Here is a 17482-nt window from a genome sequence, read left to right on the forward strand (position 1 = left end):
TTTTCAAGATAACATGCCCCATGTCCAGTTGTTTCACAGCCTTAGTGTTTTCTTTCTTTACTAGCCAGATACATCAGTGTCTAACCTTGCTTGCTCCAGTGCTGGTCCTAGTTCTCCCCAGGGGCAGTGTGTTGTGTTCTGTTATTTCTCCTGAAGTTTTTCTCTTCTCCTTTTACTACATCATGTCCTTTGTCTCTTCAGCCCAAATTCCTTTAAGCTTTGTGTTCTCCTTAGTGAAGACTCTGAGCCCCCAATCGGGAAGGATTTTCATTTTCTTTTTCTTCCCAAGTGCCACAGAATAGGAGAAATAATCAGTTTAGTTCCAGATAAGGCAAATCACGACTGCAAAATCACTCAATTAGCCATGGCCCTTCAGGTAAGCTGCTTGGGGAAGTAAGTGATCAGAGAGGCAGAGGAGGCTACTGCTCCATCGGGGGCTGACTGCTGGGGTCGGCTGAATCCAATACACCAGTGCGGGAGGAACCCTGTGCTGAGCTGTTGACAAACTCAGCATTCGCCCATCGCCACTGCACGTTGCGTGGTCCACCCGAGCGCCATCAGTGCGGTTGGATACAGTCTGGACACGGAGCCTGTCCCTTGGCAGGTGGTTTCTGAGCAGCTCTAGCTCATGGGTCGGGCTGCCACCGCCACTGATGTCATCACCCGCATGTGCTCCCAGAGAAAGGCATTAGTACAGGGTCACTTAAGGTGACAGGGCCAGCCGGTGGACTCGAACACGAACACTATGGGTTTTATTCTTTTCCCTCTTCCTCTCAACCCCATCCTTTTTCTTCAGAAATTGTCATAGTCAGCATGGGTGACTAGTCCTAGCAACTCTAACCCCCTGAGATAGAGAAGGAACTGAAATCCAAAAAGAGATATATTTTTAAAACAGACTTCAGAGGCATCTTTTATTTCAGTATTTCCCAGTGGACTATCCATGTTCTGGCACGATCTGTACGGAAAGGGTGGTATGAGGAGGAAAAAAGGATTTGTAACAAATAGATCATCATGAAGAAATTTTGAAAATATTTAAAGCTATTCATTGCCAAAATATAGTGAAATTCTGTGAATCCAGAAATCACATTTCTGTTGTCATTTAACTAATCCTTTGACTCCTGAGCTTGACACTCATGGACAGAGTATCCAAATAATTTATCAGAATTGAAGTACTTTTGAGAGTGAAAAAGCACTATTACTAAGTACACTATGATTACATAGGACTGTCCTAAGCAAACAGAACTGAATAGTCATCCCATTCATGACTACTTAGAAATATCATTTAAGAAATTTTCTCTATATGTATATTGGAAACATTTTCAGAGATTAAAATTATGTCAGTGGTGGTAAGAGGAGATTGTGACCACATAGGTTTCCAGCCTCGTGGTTTTGCTTTCACTGGGGGAGTGCCATTGCACAGAGGCTGCTCAGTAGTTCTGGGTTACTGAATGGGGCAGGGGGTGGGGGGACAATGGTTTCAGTGTGATACTTGTAAGTTATCCTTAGTAGTCAGTCCAGATCGATCATTCATTGACATAACCCATGCATTATCCCCTCAATGCCAAGCAGTCCTTCCCCTCAGGAGACTTCCTTACATTTGCCCAGCTGGTGGCAAGGACTCAAAAAGACATCATGAACCAAGGCAGAGTTAGCTTTTCTTCCTTCTCTTCTTTTTTTTTCCACTCTCTTTGTCATATCTCTTTTGTCTTATTTAGCATGTCTCATGTAAACATGAGACTAATCTTTCTTTTAACCATCATGGTGTGATTTACAAAAGTGATAAGATGTGATGCCAGTTTTCAGGGAGCTGACAGTCCACAGTTCAATGAAAGGATAGATGTGGCTAGAGAGCAGTGGGGTGAATGCTGAAAGGAGCATGCACCTGTGGGTTTGGGAGCACTCATGAGGGACATCTCAATTCCACTGGGAGATCATGGCAGGGCTGATGAGAAGTGGCAGTGTTTGCATTGAATGCTGAATGAAGTCAGTGGGCCTGAGCTTGGTCATGAGGCAATTGAGGGAAGGCAATGCAAACAGTGAGGACAGGATGTGCAAAAGCATTGAAGAATTTTGTGCAGAGCAATGGCCTGGTCCATCTTGTTTTTAGCAAAATGGGATTCAACAGTGTGGAAGATGAAATGGATGGGGGGAGATAGAAAACAATGATTCAGGCAAGAATTACTGATAATTAAAAGGAAGAAATCGATTTTAATATCCACAGAATTTGATAACCAATTAGATTCAAGGAGGAAGAGAGAACAAAAAGTCTAGACCGACTTCTGGGTTTCAGACTTGGGTGACTCAGTGAATGGTAGTAGCATTCATCAAAATAGAAAACAGAGAGGGAAATACAATATTTAGAAAAAAGGTGATGAGTTCAGTTTTAGATATGTTGAGTCTGAGATGTCTGCAAGACAAGCACCTGGAGATTTATAGCTGGCAGTCATATATACAAGTCCGTGATACCTTATTCACAGCCCTGGGGTGTCACGTGTGCTGCAGAATTCAGAATTTTTTCAAATGTTAGAAAGGGAAGTATGGTGTATATACCGTCTGTTATACTAACACTCCAGTAGAAGCTGGGGCAGCATATACAGTCAAACATTAAAATTTTCAGAACAAAATGTTGACTAATCTCACTGTAACAAGATTATAAATAGCCTCTAGTCAATTCAAGTCTGGTTCGGTTGCCAAACTTAAAAAAAACCTTCTAGTTTGCAGAGCTTTTCGGGTTTCCCAAGTTTGGATAGGAGATTGTTGACTTATATAATTAACTAGGTTTGATGTCTATTAAGAGATTAACTATATCTCCTAATGTGAAACAAGGCCATTTCATAATAAATTGATATGGGTTTTTTGCATTCATTGTCTATATTCAGATGTAGTCCACAGGGAAAGTCTGAGGTGAGGTGAGGTCTTAGAGGAGAAAAAAGAGGTTGTACAGATTGATTCTCTGCATTACCCAGCTGCCACAAGCCCCAAATGCCATTCCATCTCAGTCCCGTTCTCATTTTACAGGAAAAATAATATTTCCTTCGTTCCTTTCTCTGATTCTTCATGCAGAGATAGTCACTGAAGTGCTTTACTTCCTGCTAAAACCTTTTTTAATGCCTGACTACCCCAATTTACCTGTAGGGCAAAGTAGACCAGGGCCACCCCTGACAAATAGCTTTTTGCTATTATTCTTTGAGTCAGAACCACCAGGTTAGGCCAGCCAGCAAGAGGTAGGAAAAAAAATTTTTTGCCACTGAGGTGCTTCATCATAACATTGGTAACTCAACAGCCTTTTCTTTGACTGCAATTTCCTTACCTGAACTCTGACCTTTTCAGCTTCACTCCCCAGCGAATTAAGAACCCTGATCCAGGAGGCAAAGGAAATGAAGTGGCCCTTCGTGCCTGAAAAGTGGCAGTACAAACAAGCTGTGGGCCCAGAGGACAAAACAAACCTGCAGGATGTGATTGGCGCCGGGTTGGAGCAGTTACTGGTAGGAAGAGCCACACCACCTGTTCCTCTGACACCCCCAAGTGAGGCATTTAGCCTCTAAGTGGTCTAATAGATTAAATTTCTTTGAAGCATAAAACAGCCCCTACCCTTATGGTCGGCTCTGCCAGATTGACTAATGTGTGGGGGGGGGGAGGCTTTTTAAGAGGGTTTGCTTGCCCATAAGACCTTCTGTTGGAAAGGCAAATCAAGTACAAGTGAAGAAGGGTGGTCAGTGGGCCCAATGAGAACCTGTCATGCTGAAATATTTGCATGACTTAAAAATATATATATATTATTTTTTTTAAGTCTTTGTTGAATTTGTTGCGATATTGCTTCTGTTTTTTATGTTTTGGTTTTTTGGCTGCGAGGCATGTGCGATCTTAGCTCCCCGACCAGGGAATGAATCCTCACCCCCTGCGTTGGAAGGCGAAGTCTTAACCACTGGACTGCCAGGGAAGTCCCTATTTGCATATTCTTGGTGGCCCAGAAGCAGTAGTTTTGATTCTGCCATGCCTCATAGCATTTTTATTTTGAAATACTACTTTCTAAAAGTTGGGTAGGTTAAAAAAACTAAATTCACCACTATTTCATCCATGTGACTTGCTGTCTAAGCTATTGAGGTCTGGCATGTCCCTTCCCTGAGCTCTGCCTGGAATCCTGTTCACTCCCTTATCTCCTCATGATTCACACTGTTCAGGAAGTATCATGTCAAAGTCATCGGCATGCTTATTTCTCAACTCAGTTATTGGAGACTAATCAAATGGGTACCTCTACCCCAGATATGAGAGAGCCTCAAGAATAACACATGAACTCAGATTTGAGCTCAGATTTCAGGCTTAGGTTCTGGGGATGCTACTATGAGTGCCATTTTCCTTTCTGATAGTGGTTTTTTTTCCTACATTATCTTAGATGATTATCAAAGAGGAAACTATTAGCTTGTATTTTTTTTCTCACATAGAATATAGACGTTTCTTTGGAGACCAGGCATTACAAGCAATGACAATATTCCCCAAATTTTATTTTATTGGTTTACATGGGAATGTGTTTTGGTGTCATCCCAAAATAAATGTATAGATATAGACATTGTTTTTACCTATTAAAACAAAAATCCAGGGAAGATCCCCTAATCTATGTACACATAACAGCATTGTTGGAGACAATGACTCCAACAGTCATTACTGTTGTCCAGTCATTACTGTTACTGGAGGAACAGTAACTGCCCCCCACAAAACTTTCCAGCCCTCCAAAAAACAAACACCCGAGGTGAAGCGGACTGAGGACCGTAGGCAAAGGAAAGTGAATACTTGGAACGAATTCAGTGGTGAACCAGGGGTTTTAAATAAGTGTGCTTGTTGTTAGTGGAGAAGTGGAATGGAACAAAAACTGTAGTGTGTATATCACTGTAGGGTTTACAAAATGCTTACACATGCATCATCTCATTTAATTCTCAAGGTAGCCCTCCAGCGATTATTACCATTATCAAGCCCATTTTGCAGATGAGGAAATTAAGGTGCAGGGAGATTAACTTGCCTAGGGGAACAGACCAGTGAGTGGTGGAGCTGTGACTTAGCCCCTTCATCCGTCCTGCTCCAGTTCTCCCTCTGGAAGCCTCAAGGAATGAACTTGAGAGCACAGGTAGAAGTCCTGAAACTTGTTTACTCTAATGCAAGCTGTAGAGTAGAACTTTCTGCAATGTTGGAAATGTTCTATATCTCTGTTGCCCAATACATTTAGCCCCTGGCCACATGTGGCTCTTGAGCACCTGAAATGTGGCTAGAATGACTGAAGAACTGAATTTTTAGTTTTATTTAATTTTTAAAATGAACTTCTATGTAAATAGCCACATGTGGCTAGGGCTACTGTTTAATTGGATAGTGCAGCTCTAAAGCAATGGTGCTTAAAGTTAGACCTCCCAACAACAGCACTAGCATCACGCAGAAACTGAGTCAGATTCCTGGGCCCTGCACTAGTCTTATCAAATCAAAAACTCTGGGTGTGAGGGTTTAGCAGTCAACATTAGACAAGCCCTTCAGATGATTCTGTTGCATGTTAGAGTTTAAGAATGACTGTTGCAAAAAATAGGGTGGCGATTGATTGGGCAGCTCTAAGAATCAGTCCATTAGGCTGCTTTAGCCCATAATGTGTTTAACCTGGGAGCTCTTTGAACTCTGAGCATCATTTTCTTTAGATTACCCAGCAAGTTATAAATTAAAGGCAGAGAGCCTGAACAGGAATGTGCGTGGAGAAGGGCTTGGAAAGCCCTGTGTGATTCGGCCGGTGGCATATAAGAACTTTCTACAGCTTCCCCAGAAGGTAAGAGCAGGATAGCTTCACAGAGAGAGTGACCCCTGCTTTGACCTTTGGGGCTTAGAAAGTTCCTCTGAATTTCCAGCATAGGCTGAGAAACTGAGATGCAGCACATCACTATAACCAGGGTTTTATTCCCTTCATTCCATGCACACTTACCAGATCCCCCTCGCTGTATTCAAAGCTGGTGGTGATGTTGGCTGAAAAACTGAAAATGGTGTTTTAAAAACTTCCAAGTCTCACTGCATTTGGGGTTAATGTGAATTGAGAGACAAACAGCTCATAGTTGTTAGACTATTTCAGGAGTCCATTCATTATTCCTTCTACTTTCCCTCTATATATTGCACGGATGTCACAATTGGGGGGAAGTAAAGGCATAGAGAATTTAAGAAGTTTGTGCCCGGCTCACAAGATCACTCAGGCGCAGCTCTAAGAATCAGTCCATTAGGCTGCTTTAGCCCGTAATGTGTTTAACCTGGGAGCTTTTTGAACTCTGAACATCATTTTCTTTCGCTTACCCAGCAAGCTATAAATTAAGCAACCACACCTCCTAAAGTCTCTCAGGATGCTTTCTTATTGTGTCAGACCCCAAGTGCACAATTGCTAAACCACTCTGTTTTGTAAATACGGAGAAGTATAGCACCCTGTGAACTCGGGCTACTTTCAGTATCTTAGCTTGTCAAAAGTACCTCGAGGAAATTCCATCATCCATGATTTGTTTTTGTCCCGTTATCCACTGGTTTCAATATTACACTTTACTGAAGCTGGACGACCATGTTAAAATATAATTGTGAGATTCTGTTCTTACATAAAAAATAGTTAAAGGCTGCTGAGTTTGTCTTTTCAGTTATCTCTTCTTACCGTTTTTTTTATAAATCTAAATTTCCGTGATTTTTTTTTTACCTTGAAATGAATCCTTCCCATAAAAAGTTTCCCTTCCATTTTAAAACTTAGCATTACACTTGGAGTGTAAACGCTGTCTTTAAGTTAATTCCACAAATAACAGGGCAAAGTTAAGCATAGAATTGTGCTGAGCGTCTGAGTTAGTAAAATTAAGGGTCATTTCTAATGTTCCTCTCTTAGGCTTAACTTAATCAAGAAAAATCGTATGTGTTTTGTGCTCTCCTTTCTGTTCTCCACGGCCTCCCCTGTTTCCTCCCTCTCCTGCGTCCCCATCCCCCCAATCTTTTCTCCTTTGGTGTGTGGCCACAGACAGAAATTTATGGCAGGGGCCAACCTCCTTTACACTCCACACAAAGCTTGCTGACTTGAGAGAGTTTGTCTGCTCTCTCTCAGAAAAAACACCTGCAGCATGCTCCCCAAGAAACCTGGAGAGATGGGAGATTAATGTGGCTGTAATAGCTGGGCAGTGTTTTTGGTATTATGCCCTCTCCCCAGGTAGATGGGTCTTTTCCGAGATGATACCAATTATTTATTGCTGAAACATCTGTTGATAACTGCAGCTGCCCTTGCGAAACAAAGCATATCACGGGGTCACAGGCTATAGGGACCTAAAATCCTACCTCATGCTAGTTTTAGACTATTCAGCAACACCCTCAAGTCCATGGGTTACCGTCATCTTCAGTGTCTTATCGTGCCATAGAAAATACTTTGTAAACACTGCCCTGCCCTGCCCTACAAGCTTTGAAGTATTATTTCATCTTCATCGGTAATTTATATTCCAGTGCCATTGTACTGTGGGAAAAAGAGGGGGAACCTTTTTTGTTTTCCATTTAATTGTATATCGCCTGACACTTTGACCTGTATTATTAGTATTAGTCAGAAAAAGGATTTTCTCCCTCTCTTATTTAAAAATAAAATTTCAAGGGAAAGTAAGCGCTCCTTCAGCTCCTTTCACTCAAAACAATGTTTACACTCTGAGAGGGAAAGATGAAAAGCACAAGCAATTTTTTTCAGCTGTCAGAGAAGGGCATTTCAGTTTTTGAAAGAGAACAGTAAGGCCCTTATAAATATCATTCAGCAAAACCTTTGATGGATTTTTCAAAAAGTATTGAAGGCTTTTAGCGTTAGCTTCAGTTTAGCTTGGTTTTGGGAGGACACAGCGGAGTTCTAACTAGTAAAACTGTCCTTGCTTGTGAGACGCCAGGACACGAAGGCACTGGCCTCAACGTGATTGCCAGCTTTCGTGATTTCTTCAGTGACTTTCACACTCCTGAAAAGGACAATTTCTACATGATTAAGAGAAAATATGAAAAGAAAACTTTTGAAAGGGAGATAAAGGGCCTGTTTGGATTTGCATGTCAGTGGCAGTTGGGAGCAGACAGGGCTGCAGGGCCAAGAATTGTTTCACAGACCAGGGTTTTGAGCATTCCCTGCAGATTTGGGGGTCCTGATGCAGGGACTGGCCTCTTCCCAACCCTGCTTCTGTGGGGGGAGGGAACCTGAATTTAGTGTGGTACCTCTGTAAAGAGACACACCGTAATCTTTATAGGTTGGCTAACTACATACAGTACAAGGAGATGAAGCAGGCTCACAGTGAGGATATTTTTTCCATTTCCTTTTCAACTTCACAACCATGAGGATGGACAATCTGATAACCATTACTCAACAGACTTTTAGGGAAGTATCTGTGCTACCTTGCAGGGATTTGAAGAGAGACCAAAAAAATAATTGTTTTCTTATGCTCATATGGTTGAAAACATTTGTGAATGAATAGAGTTTGATAAATTTAGCTTTCAGAATATTGTTTCTAATATGTCTCTTTAGATAATCTAGGTGCCTTTAAATTGTTGATATTTTTAATTTTGAACTACTTAAAATATTAAAGCGTCAAGAATTAAAACATAAATAAATATGAATAAATGTAAGAATCGCTTATTACAAGACTGCAGGGAAATATTTTTAAATGTCTAGTGTGAGTAACCTGGAAGCAGAGAGGTAATAAAGAAGGACCTTGGGGCTTCCCTGGTGGCACAGTGGTTGAGAATCTGCCTGCCAATGCAGGGGACACGAGTTCGAGTCCTGGTCTGGGAGGATCCCACATGCCGCGGAGCAACTGGGCCTGTGAGCCACAATTGCTGAGCCTGCGCGTCTGGAGCCTGTGCTCCGCAACAAGAGAGGCCGCGATAGTGAGAGGCCCGCGCACCGTGATGAAGAGTGGCCCCCGCTTGCCGCAACTAGAGAAAGCCCTCGCACAGAAACGAAGACCCAACACAGCCATAAATAAATAAATAAATAAATAAATAAATAAATAATTTAAAATAAATGTAAAAAAAAAAAAAAGAAGGGCCTTTAGCAAAAGATAACTTAAGTATGAATTTATTAGAAAATGAAATGTGAGGTCGAAGAAAGATACGGGTGTGAGGACAAAGTAAGGGGATGAGATGCTATCCATGGGAACAATAAAATTTCCTCCATGAATAAGCTCTGGGTTAAAAGACGTTCTTAAAACTAATTTTAAGACCATTTATTTCAGGCACCAGTTTTCATATTAATAATAGAGAACTCAGAACAGTAATAGGTGCTTTTGGGGTTATGATTTTTGTTCAGCAACTGATTTTCTCAAAGGAGGTTTTCATCTTTAACTATGTCCTTTGTGGCTTTAATAACTGAAATCTTTTTCATCAGGATGCTAAAAGCAAAGTGAATATGAACTGTATATTTATTCATTCATTCAGGAAAACTTTATTGAGTATTAACATGTGCCAGGCATTTGATATAGAGCACTGAGAGTAATGCAAGAGAAATAGAAGACCTAATTCATGTTCCAGAAAAACTACCGGAGTGAAGAGATAGGGCAACCCTTTGTCAAAGGCCTGCTTGTTGGAATGGTTCCTCCCATTTATTAACCACCAAATGTGTGGTGGGTGGTCAATACAAATTCTTCTAATTCCTGCAGACTTAGCCACATGACCTGTCCTACCAGTGAAGGGTGATTAGAAGTGACAGAAGCTTTATAAGCCATTGCGTAGTTCAGCGATTGGAAGCTTTCCTTTGCCTCATGAGAAAGAGAAGGGCTGCTCCCTCAGCCTGGATCCTGGAAAGGGCAAGATGCATGGAGCAGAGTCTCCGAGTTGGAGCCAAACTGCGCCCAATGGGAAATATGAACAAACAACAAAAACTTTGTTGTTAAAGGCACTGAAATTTGGGGGTTATCACTGTTTTACCAAGTGTTATGGGTTGATTTGTTCCCCATCAAAATACCCTGACGTCCTAACTGTCAGTGCCTCAGAATGTGACTTTATTTGAAAATATGGCCATTGCAGATGGAATCAGTTAAGATGAGGTCATAGTGGAGTAGGGTGAGCCCTCAACCCAATCTGACTGGTGTCCTTACAGGAAGACAGCCATGTGAAAACACAGAGACACAGAGAGAATGCCATGTGACGATGGAGGCAGAGGTTGGAGTTATGCAGCTACAGGCCAAGGAATGCCACGGATTTCTGGCAACACCAGAAGCTAAGAGAAAGGCAAGGAACCTTAGAGAGAGCATGACCCTACTGACATTTTGATTTCAGACTTGTGGCCTCCAGAACTTTGAAACAACACATCTTTATGTTTTAAGCCACCTCGTTTGTGGTACTTTGTTATGTCAGCCACAGGAGACTAGCACACCAAGTGAAAGCTGGCGTATGCACATGTAGAATATAATGAAACAAGAAAGCTCTCAAATGACTTCAAGATTCTTAGCATGTGGTCCTCTGCCTCCATAGGGAGGAAGGCAAAATAAACCACCTCTGTCAAGAACAGAATTTGTTCCAAAGAACATTTCAACAAAAATAGTTTCTACAAGGAAAAAAAAGTAGGTTCTATTATCTGCTGTATTATTTCCTCCCTAAACATGACTGGAGAAAGTAGACTGGAGAAAACATATCACTCTTCCTACTTCATGCCATTTTGAGCTGTAATACAGCAGCCCACTAAACATCTCCATTTGGATGTCCCAGATAGCTCAAGTCCAATAGGTCGAAACCTGAACTCCTCATCTCCGAGCTCCTTCTCCCTCCACCAACCACATTTTATCCTCCTCCAGTGGTCACGTGCCATTAAATGGTACAATGAACCACCCAGTCACCCCAATCAAGCCCTAGGAATCTCCTTTAACTCTATCTCCCCCCAACCCTTATTTCTTATTGGTTATCAAATCCTAATTTTCCTCTTAAGTATCTCCCAAATGCATCTTTTTCAACCCTAGTGCAGCTATACTAGTTCAGCCCCTATTACCTCTTTCCTAGACCATATCCAACCCTCTCCCTATCTCTAGTCATGTCCCATGTGTCATAAGGATAGTAAGGTTATACTGCAGGAAAAAACGCAAACAACTCCAAAATCTTAGGGGTTTAAAGCAATAAAGATTTGTTCCTTCCTCTTGCTACATGTCCATCTGAGGGAATGTTGGTGGGAGTTCAGCCTTATGTCACTCCCCCTCAGAGACAGCTTGATGGGATACCTATCATTTAGAATATTGCTGGTTGCCATGGGAGAGGGGAAGGAGAAATTGTGACTTGCACAGTGGCTCTTAAATACTTCCATACAGAAGTGACCATTGGTCAAGATAAGCCACATAGTCACACCTCATTTCAAGGAACCAGGGAAGCACAATTCTACCATGTGCTCAGAAGGAGGAGACCCAGAAATACATGGGCAGATAGTACCCATTATTGCCATGGCTCCCCAGCTTTTCTCCACACTGTAGCCAAAGCCATCTTTCTAAAAGAGCAATCTGACATTTTTTCTTAAATTTTTTAGGGTGAGGGTGGGGGAATCTCAGTTAATTTATAAATAATAAATAAATAACATGTATATTTTACAAAAGCATCTAATACTAATCCTGAACAATAAAATCTAAATAAATTTGAATGAACATTTTTATTAAAGTGGTGGGATTACAAGTTACTTTTATTCTTTATATTTCTTTGATTCCATAATAGACATCTCTTACCGTTATAAAAAATAAAATGGAAGGGGATTGAGAGAAAGAGAAGAGCATCTGTTGTTCAGTTACCCTTAAATCTAAATAGGATCAAATGTTCAAAAACCTAAGTGAGGATAGTAGTTTTGCTGCATCACTTCTCTAAGAGCATATAAAGTCAAATACCGAACTTCTCAGATTCTAATGGAGAAGCTAATGTCGTGAATTAAATGACATCGACAATGCATCTTTTCACTGATAAAGTGAAGATTCGAAATGCAGTGCTCTTGTTTCTGAATCTTTTCTTTTCCCATTTGATGGCCTGCTGTAAGCTAAGTATCATTATCCTCCTGTTAAGTTTTTGGAGATCATTTTTGCACACATGTGTGAACACACCTACACACACTTATGTAATATACACATTATTATATATATCTATATAATTGATATTCATGAATACAAGTTACTTCTTTATCAAATGATAGAATACCAAAACTGGAGGGCAATTTAGAGGTCATCTATTTCAAGCCCATCATTTGATACATGAGCAAACTGAAACCCAGAGAGAGTAAGAAGTGGCTTGCTGTAAGTTGCACAGCCCATCAGTGGGAGCAGCAGGACCACAGCACCCAGGTTTCCTAGCCTGAGCCTGGCGTGTCCTCCCTCAGTCTACACAATTCCATCCTTCACACAGGGCTGTTGCAGTACTGGGGCAGCCTTTCACTGCTGCATTCCTGTCGTCTCTGCTGCCCTGTAACCTGCCCTCTGCCCTCTCTGTTAATGCAATTTGACTTTTTTACTCAGAGCAGAATTAATTGAGACAGAAATTTTATAATTTCCAATTATCAACATTTAAAACTTCAGTTTCCTCTGCTGAACATTATAGTTCTTCTTTTGAAAAGAAGCCAGCCAAAAGGTTCAGATCCATCGGAAATGAATTTCATTTAATAAGTAAAAATCAGGCACCAAGAGAATGGAGCCCTCGGAGGATAAACACTAGCCCCAAGGCCTCTGTGTGTTCAGACTTCGAGACAGAGTATGATTAAAATCACCCAGTATTTAAAGCCTGCTCTACAACTGTGTCAAAAAACTGCCCCTTTTTATACGGTACTTTCAAGCTTCAATGGAGGATAAATGAAAATGGTGACTTGTCCTTAAAATTCAACCAGTGAAACTTTGGTTGCCACAGAATCAGGCATGCGAGTTATCCCTTTGATGAGGACTAACCCTGTGGCATGGATTTCATGTCTCTCCATAATGAGGCCCAAAAGCTGAGCCAAGTCTCAGAGGAGTTGATCAAACTAAGGCAAGTGGGCAGAGCAACCCAGCTCAAAATGCAGAAAATGAACAGATTTAAGTGTTGGGCAGAAAAAAGAAAGTGATAACCTCCAGAAAATGATCAGTCCTAGGGATGTGCTTATTCAGTCCTGTCAGCAAGGAAGAATAACATCACCTCCATAACGTATCTGATAATGTTTATATTAGTTGAACCACAGTGTTGTATGTCAACAAACACCAAATACTGGCAATTTCATGTGATTCGATACAATATTCTCTTCACAACATATAATATTGATAAAACCCTGCAAAATATTTAGAATTATGTCCATTTTGCAGATGAGATGATTGGCTCAGAGAGCTTGAGAGATGTTCCCCATCCATACTACTAAGTGTGGTGAAGCTGGGATTTGACTCCAGACCTCCCCTCTGTGCCACCCCCATCTGCTTGCCACCATCCTTTGATGATATAGAATCACCTGCCCTGCTTATTAAACCAACTTGCCTCAGAGGGCAGAAACCAAAAATGTTTAAGCTCAACAAATTCATAGATAAGTGGAATTACTTCTTTCTTTTTCGGATGTGTTTGTATAGAACAAAAGAAGATTTTCACTATCCCATTGATTAATTCGTTCTGAATCTATTGTCTTTAAATTTTTTTTTTTTGCTCCTCAGTAAAAACTTTTGAGCAGGCACTCTGATACACATTTATTTATTTGTTTAATAAATTATATGCATGTGCTACGCATACTATGTTATACATATTTCTTTAGGATAGAAATTTAAGGAGAACAAAACAAAGATTAAATGAATATTTTAAAATAATTTTTTAAACTGCATTGTTGGCACAAGAACCTTTTTGTTTGTGTTAAAATTGTAATTGAGTATGTTTAATTATTTTTTAAACTCGGCTTAGCACTTTCTTTTGAAGATATGGCTAGTACAGTTTATTTCAGTACTTAGTTCTGACTGTAGTAATTGAAAAATTGTCTCAAAGATATGTAGATCCAAATAAAAGATATAGGCTGTGATTGCTAATCCATGCTGCTCGTATTTCAGCCCATCCACCAATTACGAAAAATCATTTGATAAAATTCAGCTGGCAAATTTCCACTTTCTTCAGTGTCACTTGTGTGTTTCTGCAAGGTAATCAAAAGACATGTTTTAACAAACGATGTAAAAACTCATTCAGATTCTTCATTTGGGAGATTTTTAAACAGGTGGAAAGTTTCCCATTTGTGTGAGTGTTTTTTTATATGGGATACTTTCTTTTTAGTATGAAAATCACAATGATGAAAACACTTCCAGCCTCATTATCTGAAAAATATTTTCAGAATACCTGTTGGATAACATACTATTGTCAGCTACTTGTCATCACAGAAAAGGGTGGCAAATTTGGAGCGCTTGTCTGTTTCAATTAGCAATAATCGCACCTCGGATAAAATTTATTGGCTATGGTACTGCCAAAGCACAAAGCTAGCACTTGTCTTTCTTTTATAGAAAGACTTCCAAACTCTTTACATTTGACTATTCTTTAAAGTACTTTGCCTTGAGATTTTTTGCAGTCTTTCTCCCTCGCATTATGAATTAACGTATCTATGATTTGTGATAATATAACCTGTAAATCTACTTAACCAGGTATAAATAAACTGCAATACAATAAGCTGAAAACAGTCCAGTGGGTGAGTCCTCATCATCAGCCCCTCCAAGATGAGGAATTCCTTGTGTACCATCTGTGATGAGTCACCATCTGACATACAGGCAAAGTAAGGGGCTGGGGTCTACCCAGTTTTTAAAATGTTAGTAAAGCTTACTTACTTTCTCATTGGTAAACTTTGGAGGAAACTTTTTGAATTTCTTTATATTTTGAGATCTCAGGTACTGATTCCACAGATCTACCCTCAACCCACTCAAAATAATGTTATTATTTACTGAGCATCTACTAAGTGCAAGGCACTTTACATATATTTTTCTTTAATTTTCTCAGTAATCTCTGTGGTATTATTATCTTTATTTTATAAAGTATCTCCCTCTAGTAACTGATTAGACTTGCTTCCTCCTGAGAATAGTCTCAAACAAATTGACTTCTTTTCCATACATGTGTATAATCTGTCACATTTTGAAAGTATTACCAACTTAATTCTGGAACTTTTTATATTTCTTCACCATGTAAAGACTGGAAGCAAAATATGTTTCTTTCATGGTTACTGAAAACCTTCTATCATGTTAGGCATGAATTATTCCCACTGGCATTGTATAGGAAGTTAAAAATCTCTGGGCCTCTGGAGTCATTGTCAGGTAGAGTGTTAAAGGGGCATAGGGGTTGGACTCCTAACATTCTCTCTCAGTACCTCTCACATTTTATTACTTTGAACACAAGACTATGGCAGCTTCTCTTCACTCTTTGTGTAAGGCCAGATCTTTGCCTAATATGCTTAAAATGCACATGATTTAGACTTATGACTTTAATGATTTATGGTTGAGATTCTAAATGCTGCTCAAGGGGGTGACTGAATCAAGATCACCTGGTGTCTGTGTGTCTGTGTGTGCACGTGCATTAGTTGGGGAGGGAGAGGAAGAATGGGGAAAAGTATGGCTTTTTAAAAAATATATATTCCCAAGTCCTACTACCCAGAGATTGTGATTTATTGAATAATCATTCCTTAAGTTGACACTTCCTAGTTTAGTAGTCTGAGATTTTTTTAATGAGGTTTTATTAAAGCAAAGCTAACCCTTACTGTTAAAACATTTATTTCTGCTTTGCTTATGTGATTCTCTTGGATAATAAGATTCTAAAGTGACAGATCAGTCTGTTTCTCTAATCATGCATAGCTCCTAAAACTGCAAAAGGCACAATTAAGCTCTCAGTCCTTTCAGTGATATTTATTACTTTAAGAACAAGTAAAAAGCCCTAGGGACAAGGAAGTTCAAACAGTTCTCTTTGTACTGTATATCTGCCACTATTCTAGTATATATGGTTTTGGTAACAATGCCACTATTCTAGTGTATATGGTTTTGGTAACAATGCCACTATTCTAGTATATATGGTTTTGGTAACAATGACAATGACAATCTTGATAAAATTAAGGTCATATAGGTAGAGATTAAGGAAGCTAACTTGGGAGCTAGACTGCCTGAGTTTGCATCCAAGTGCTGCCCCTTATTAGCTTTGTCATCTTGGGTACCTTACCTAAACTGTTGGCTTCCATTTTTCTACCTCTACAATGGTAGTAATAACAGTCCCTACTTCATAGATTGTTTGGAGTATTAAGTGAGTGGATAACGTAGAATGCTTAGAACAGTGCCTGGCACTCAATGAATGATAGCCCTTATTATTGTATAAGCTAATTGACAAAAGGACATGGCTCAGGGCCAGGTGGGATTATTATAGTTATGAGGCAAGACAGATAGAAGCTAAGATCAAATAGCGTAATCAAGCCTCTAACTCAATTTTGCTATCAGGACATCAAAAAGTGACTGTGATATGTTTTCAGAATAATCCATTAACATGTATAGGCAACCTTTCAAACAATGCAAACAACTTAACATTCCAAATAATATATTAGTGAATCTGACAGTTTGAACTTCTCCATAAGAGTCCCTCCCCAAATACCACCAGATACGCACTGCCACTATTTTTTTTTTTTTTTTAAAAAGGAGGGAAGAGGTGATCAATAATGAAGTTGTGGGAGGACCTAGACAGCAAGACTCAGATTGTCATGCTAGCCACTTCCTCTGCAACTTCATTATTGATCACCTCTTCACTGAGTAAAGATAGAAGCTCCTTCTGTATCAGTGACAGCCACTGAGATAGAAGAAGCTTCAGGTCGTGGTGACTCGGTATTATGGATTTCTCCCTGCAGTGCCTTTGGGGCAAAGCCTGAGGCTTCTTAGCCTTAACCCTCGATGGAACACACTGGTCGTTAAAAGGGGTAATATCCACATGGGGTAGACTTAGTTCCCAGGAAACAAAGGAACACCCCACCATAAGTTACAAGGGTCTTCCAATTCCATGTCAGTTAAAAAAGACTTTTACCTTTGACCTGACTTGGTACTCTTCGGGGAGGAAGGGCATGTTCCCATAACCCCAAATGGTTGAGCTATGGGAGAAGAATGCATCCTCTTCTTCATCAGATAACTCTTCCTCTCAGGACCCTTTTTTGAGGGACTTGCAGTTAATGCATTGACTCAAATTAGAATCCTAATTTGTAGTCTAAATATTAAGTTTTAATCTCCAACTCTGATGCTCATCTGTGCTATAGTTTCTATAAGCCACCCCACCCAGCCCATTTAGGTGGGAATTTTCATCTTCAGAATGTTTACAGATCAGATAACACCAGGTCTGTCTTTCACTGTTGTCTTTCCAGTGAATATCAGATGCATCTAGGAGATGCTTAATAAATATTTTGTTGAATAAATGAATAAATGTCCACTAAACCGTGTGCCAAGAATCGTTTGCTACATTATAAAGTTTCAGGTGCAAAATTTTCCCCTATTAATGTAGTATATTGCAATGATGAGTTCCCTCTCATTTTTTGAGA

The 17482-nt window shown here is 40.0% G+C and overlaps 1 protein-coding gene across 1 annotated transcript in view; it reads left to right on the forward strand.

Annotated features, from left to right (window-relative positions):
* Window positions 1-17482, forward strand: part of ALPK1 (alpha kinase 1) — a 121657-nt gene that overhangs the window by 62645 nt on the left and 41530 nt on the right. Inside the window, 1 exon segment of the mRNA XM_036852041.1 lies at window positions 3331-3485. Within this exon segment, the coding sequence (XP_036707936.1) occupies window positions 3331-3485 (155 nt within the window).

Source organism: Balaenoptera musculus, chromosome 5, assembly GCF_009873245.2.
Source record: "Balaenoptera musculus isolate JJ_BM4_2016_0621 chromosome 5, mBalMus1.pri.v3, whole genome shotgun sequence".
Classification (NCBI taxonomy): domain Eukaryota; kingdom Metazoa; phylum Chordata; class Mammalia; order Artiodactyla; family Balaenopteridae; genus Balaenoptera; species Balaenoptera musculus.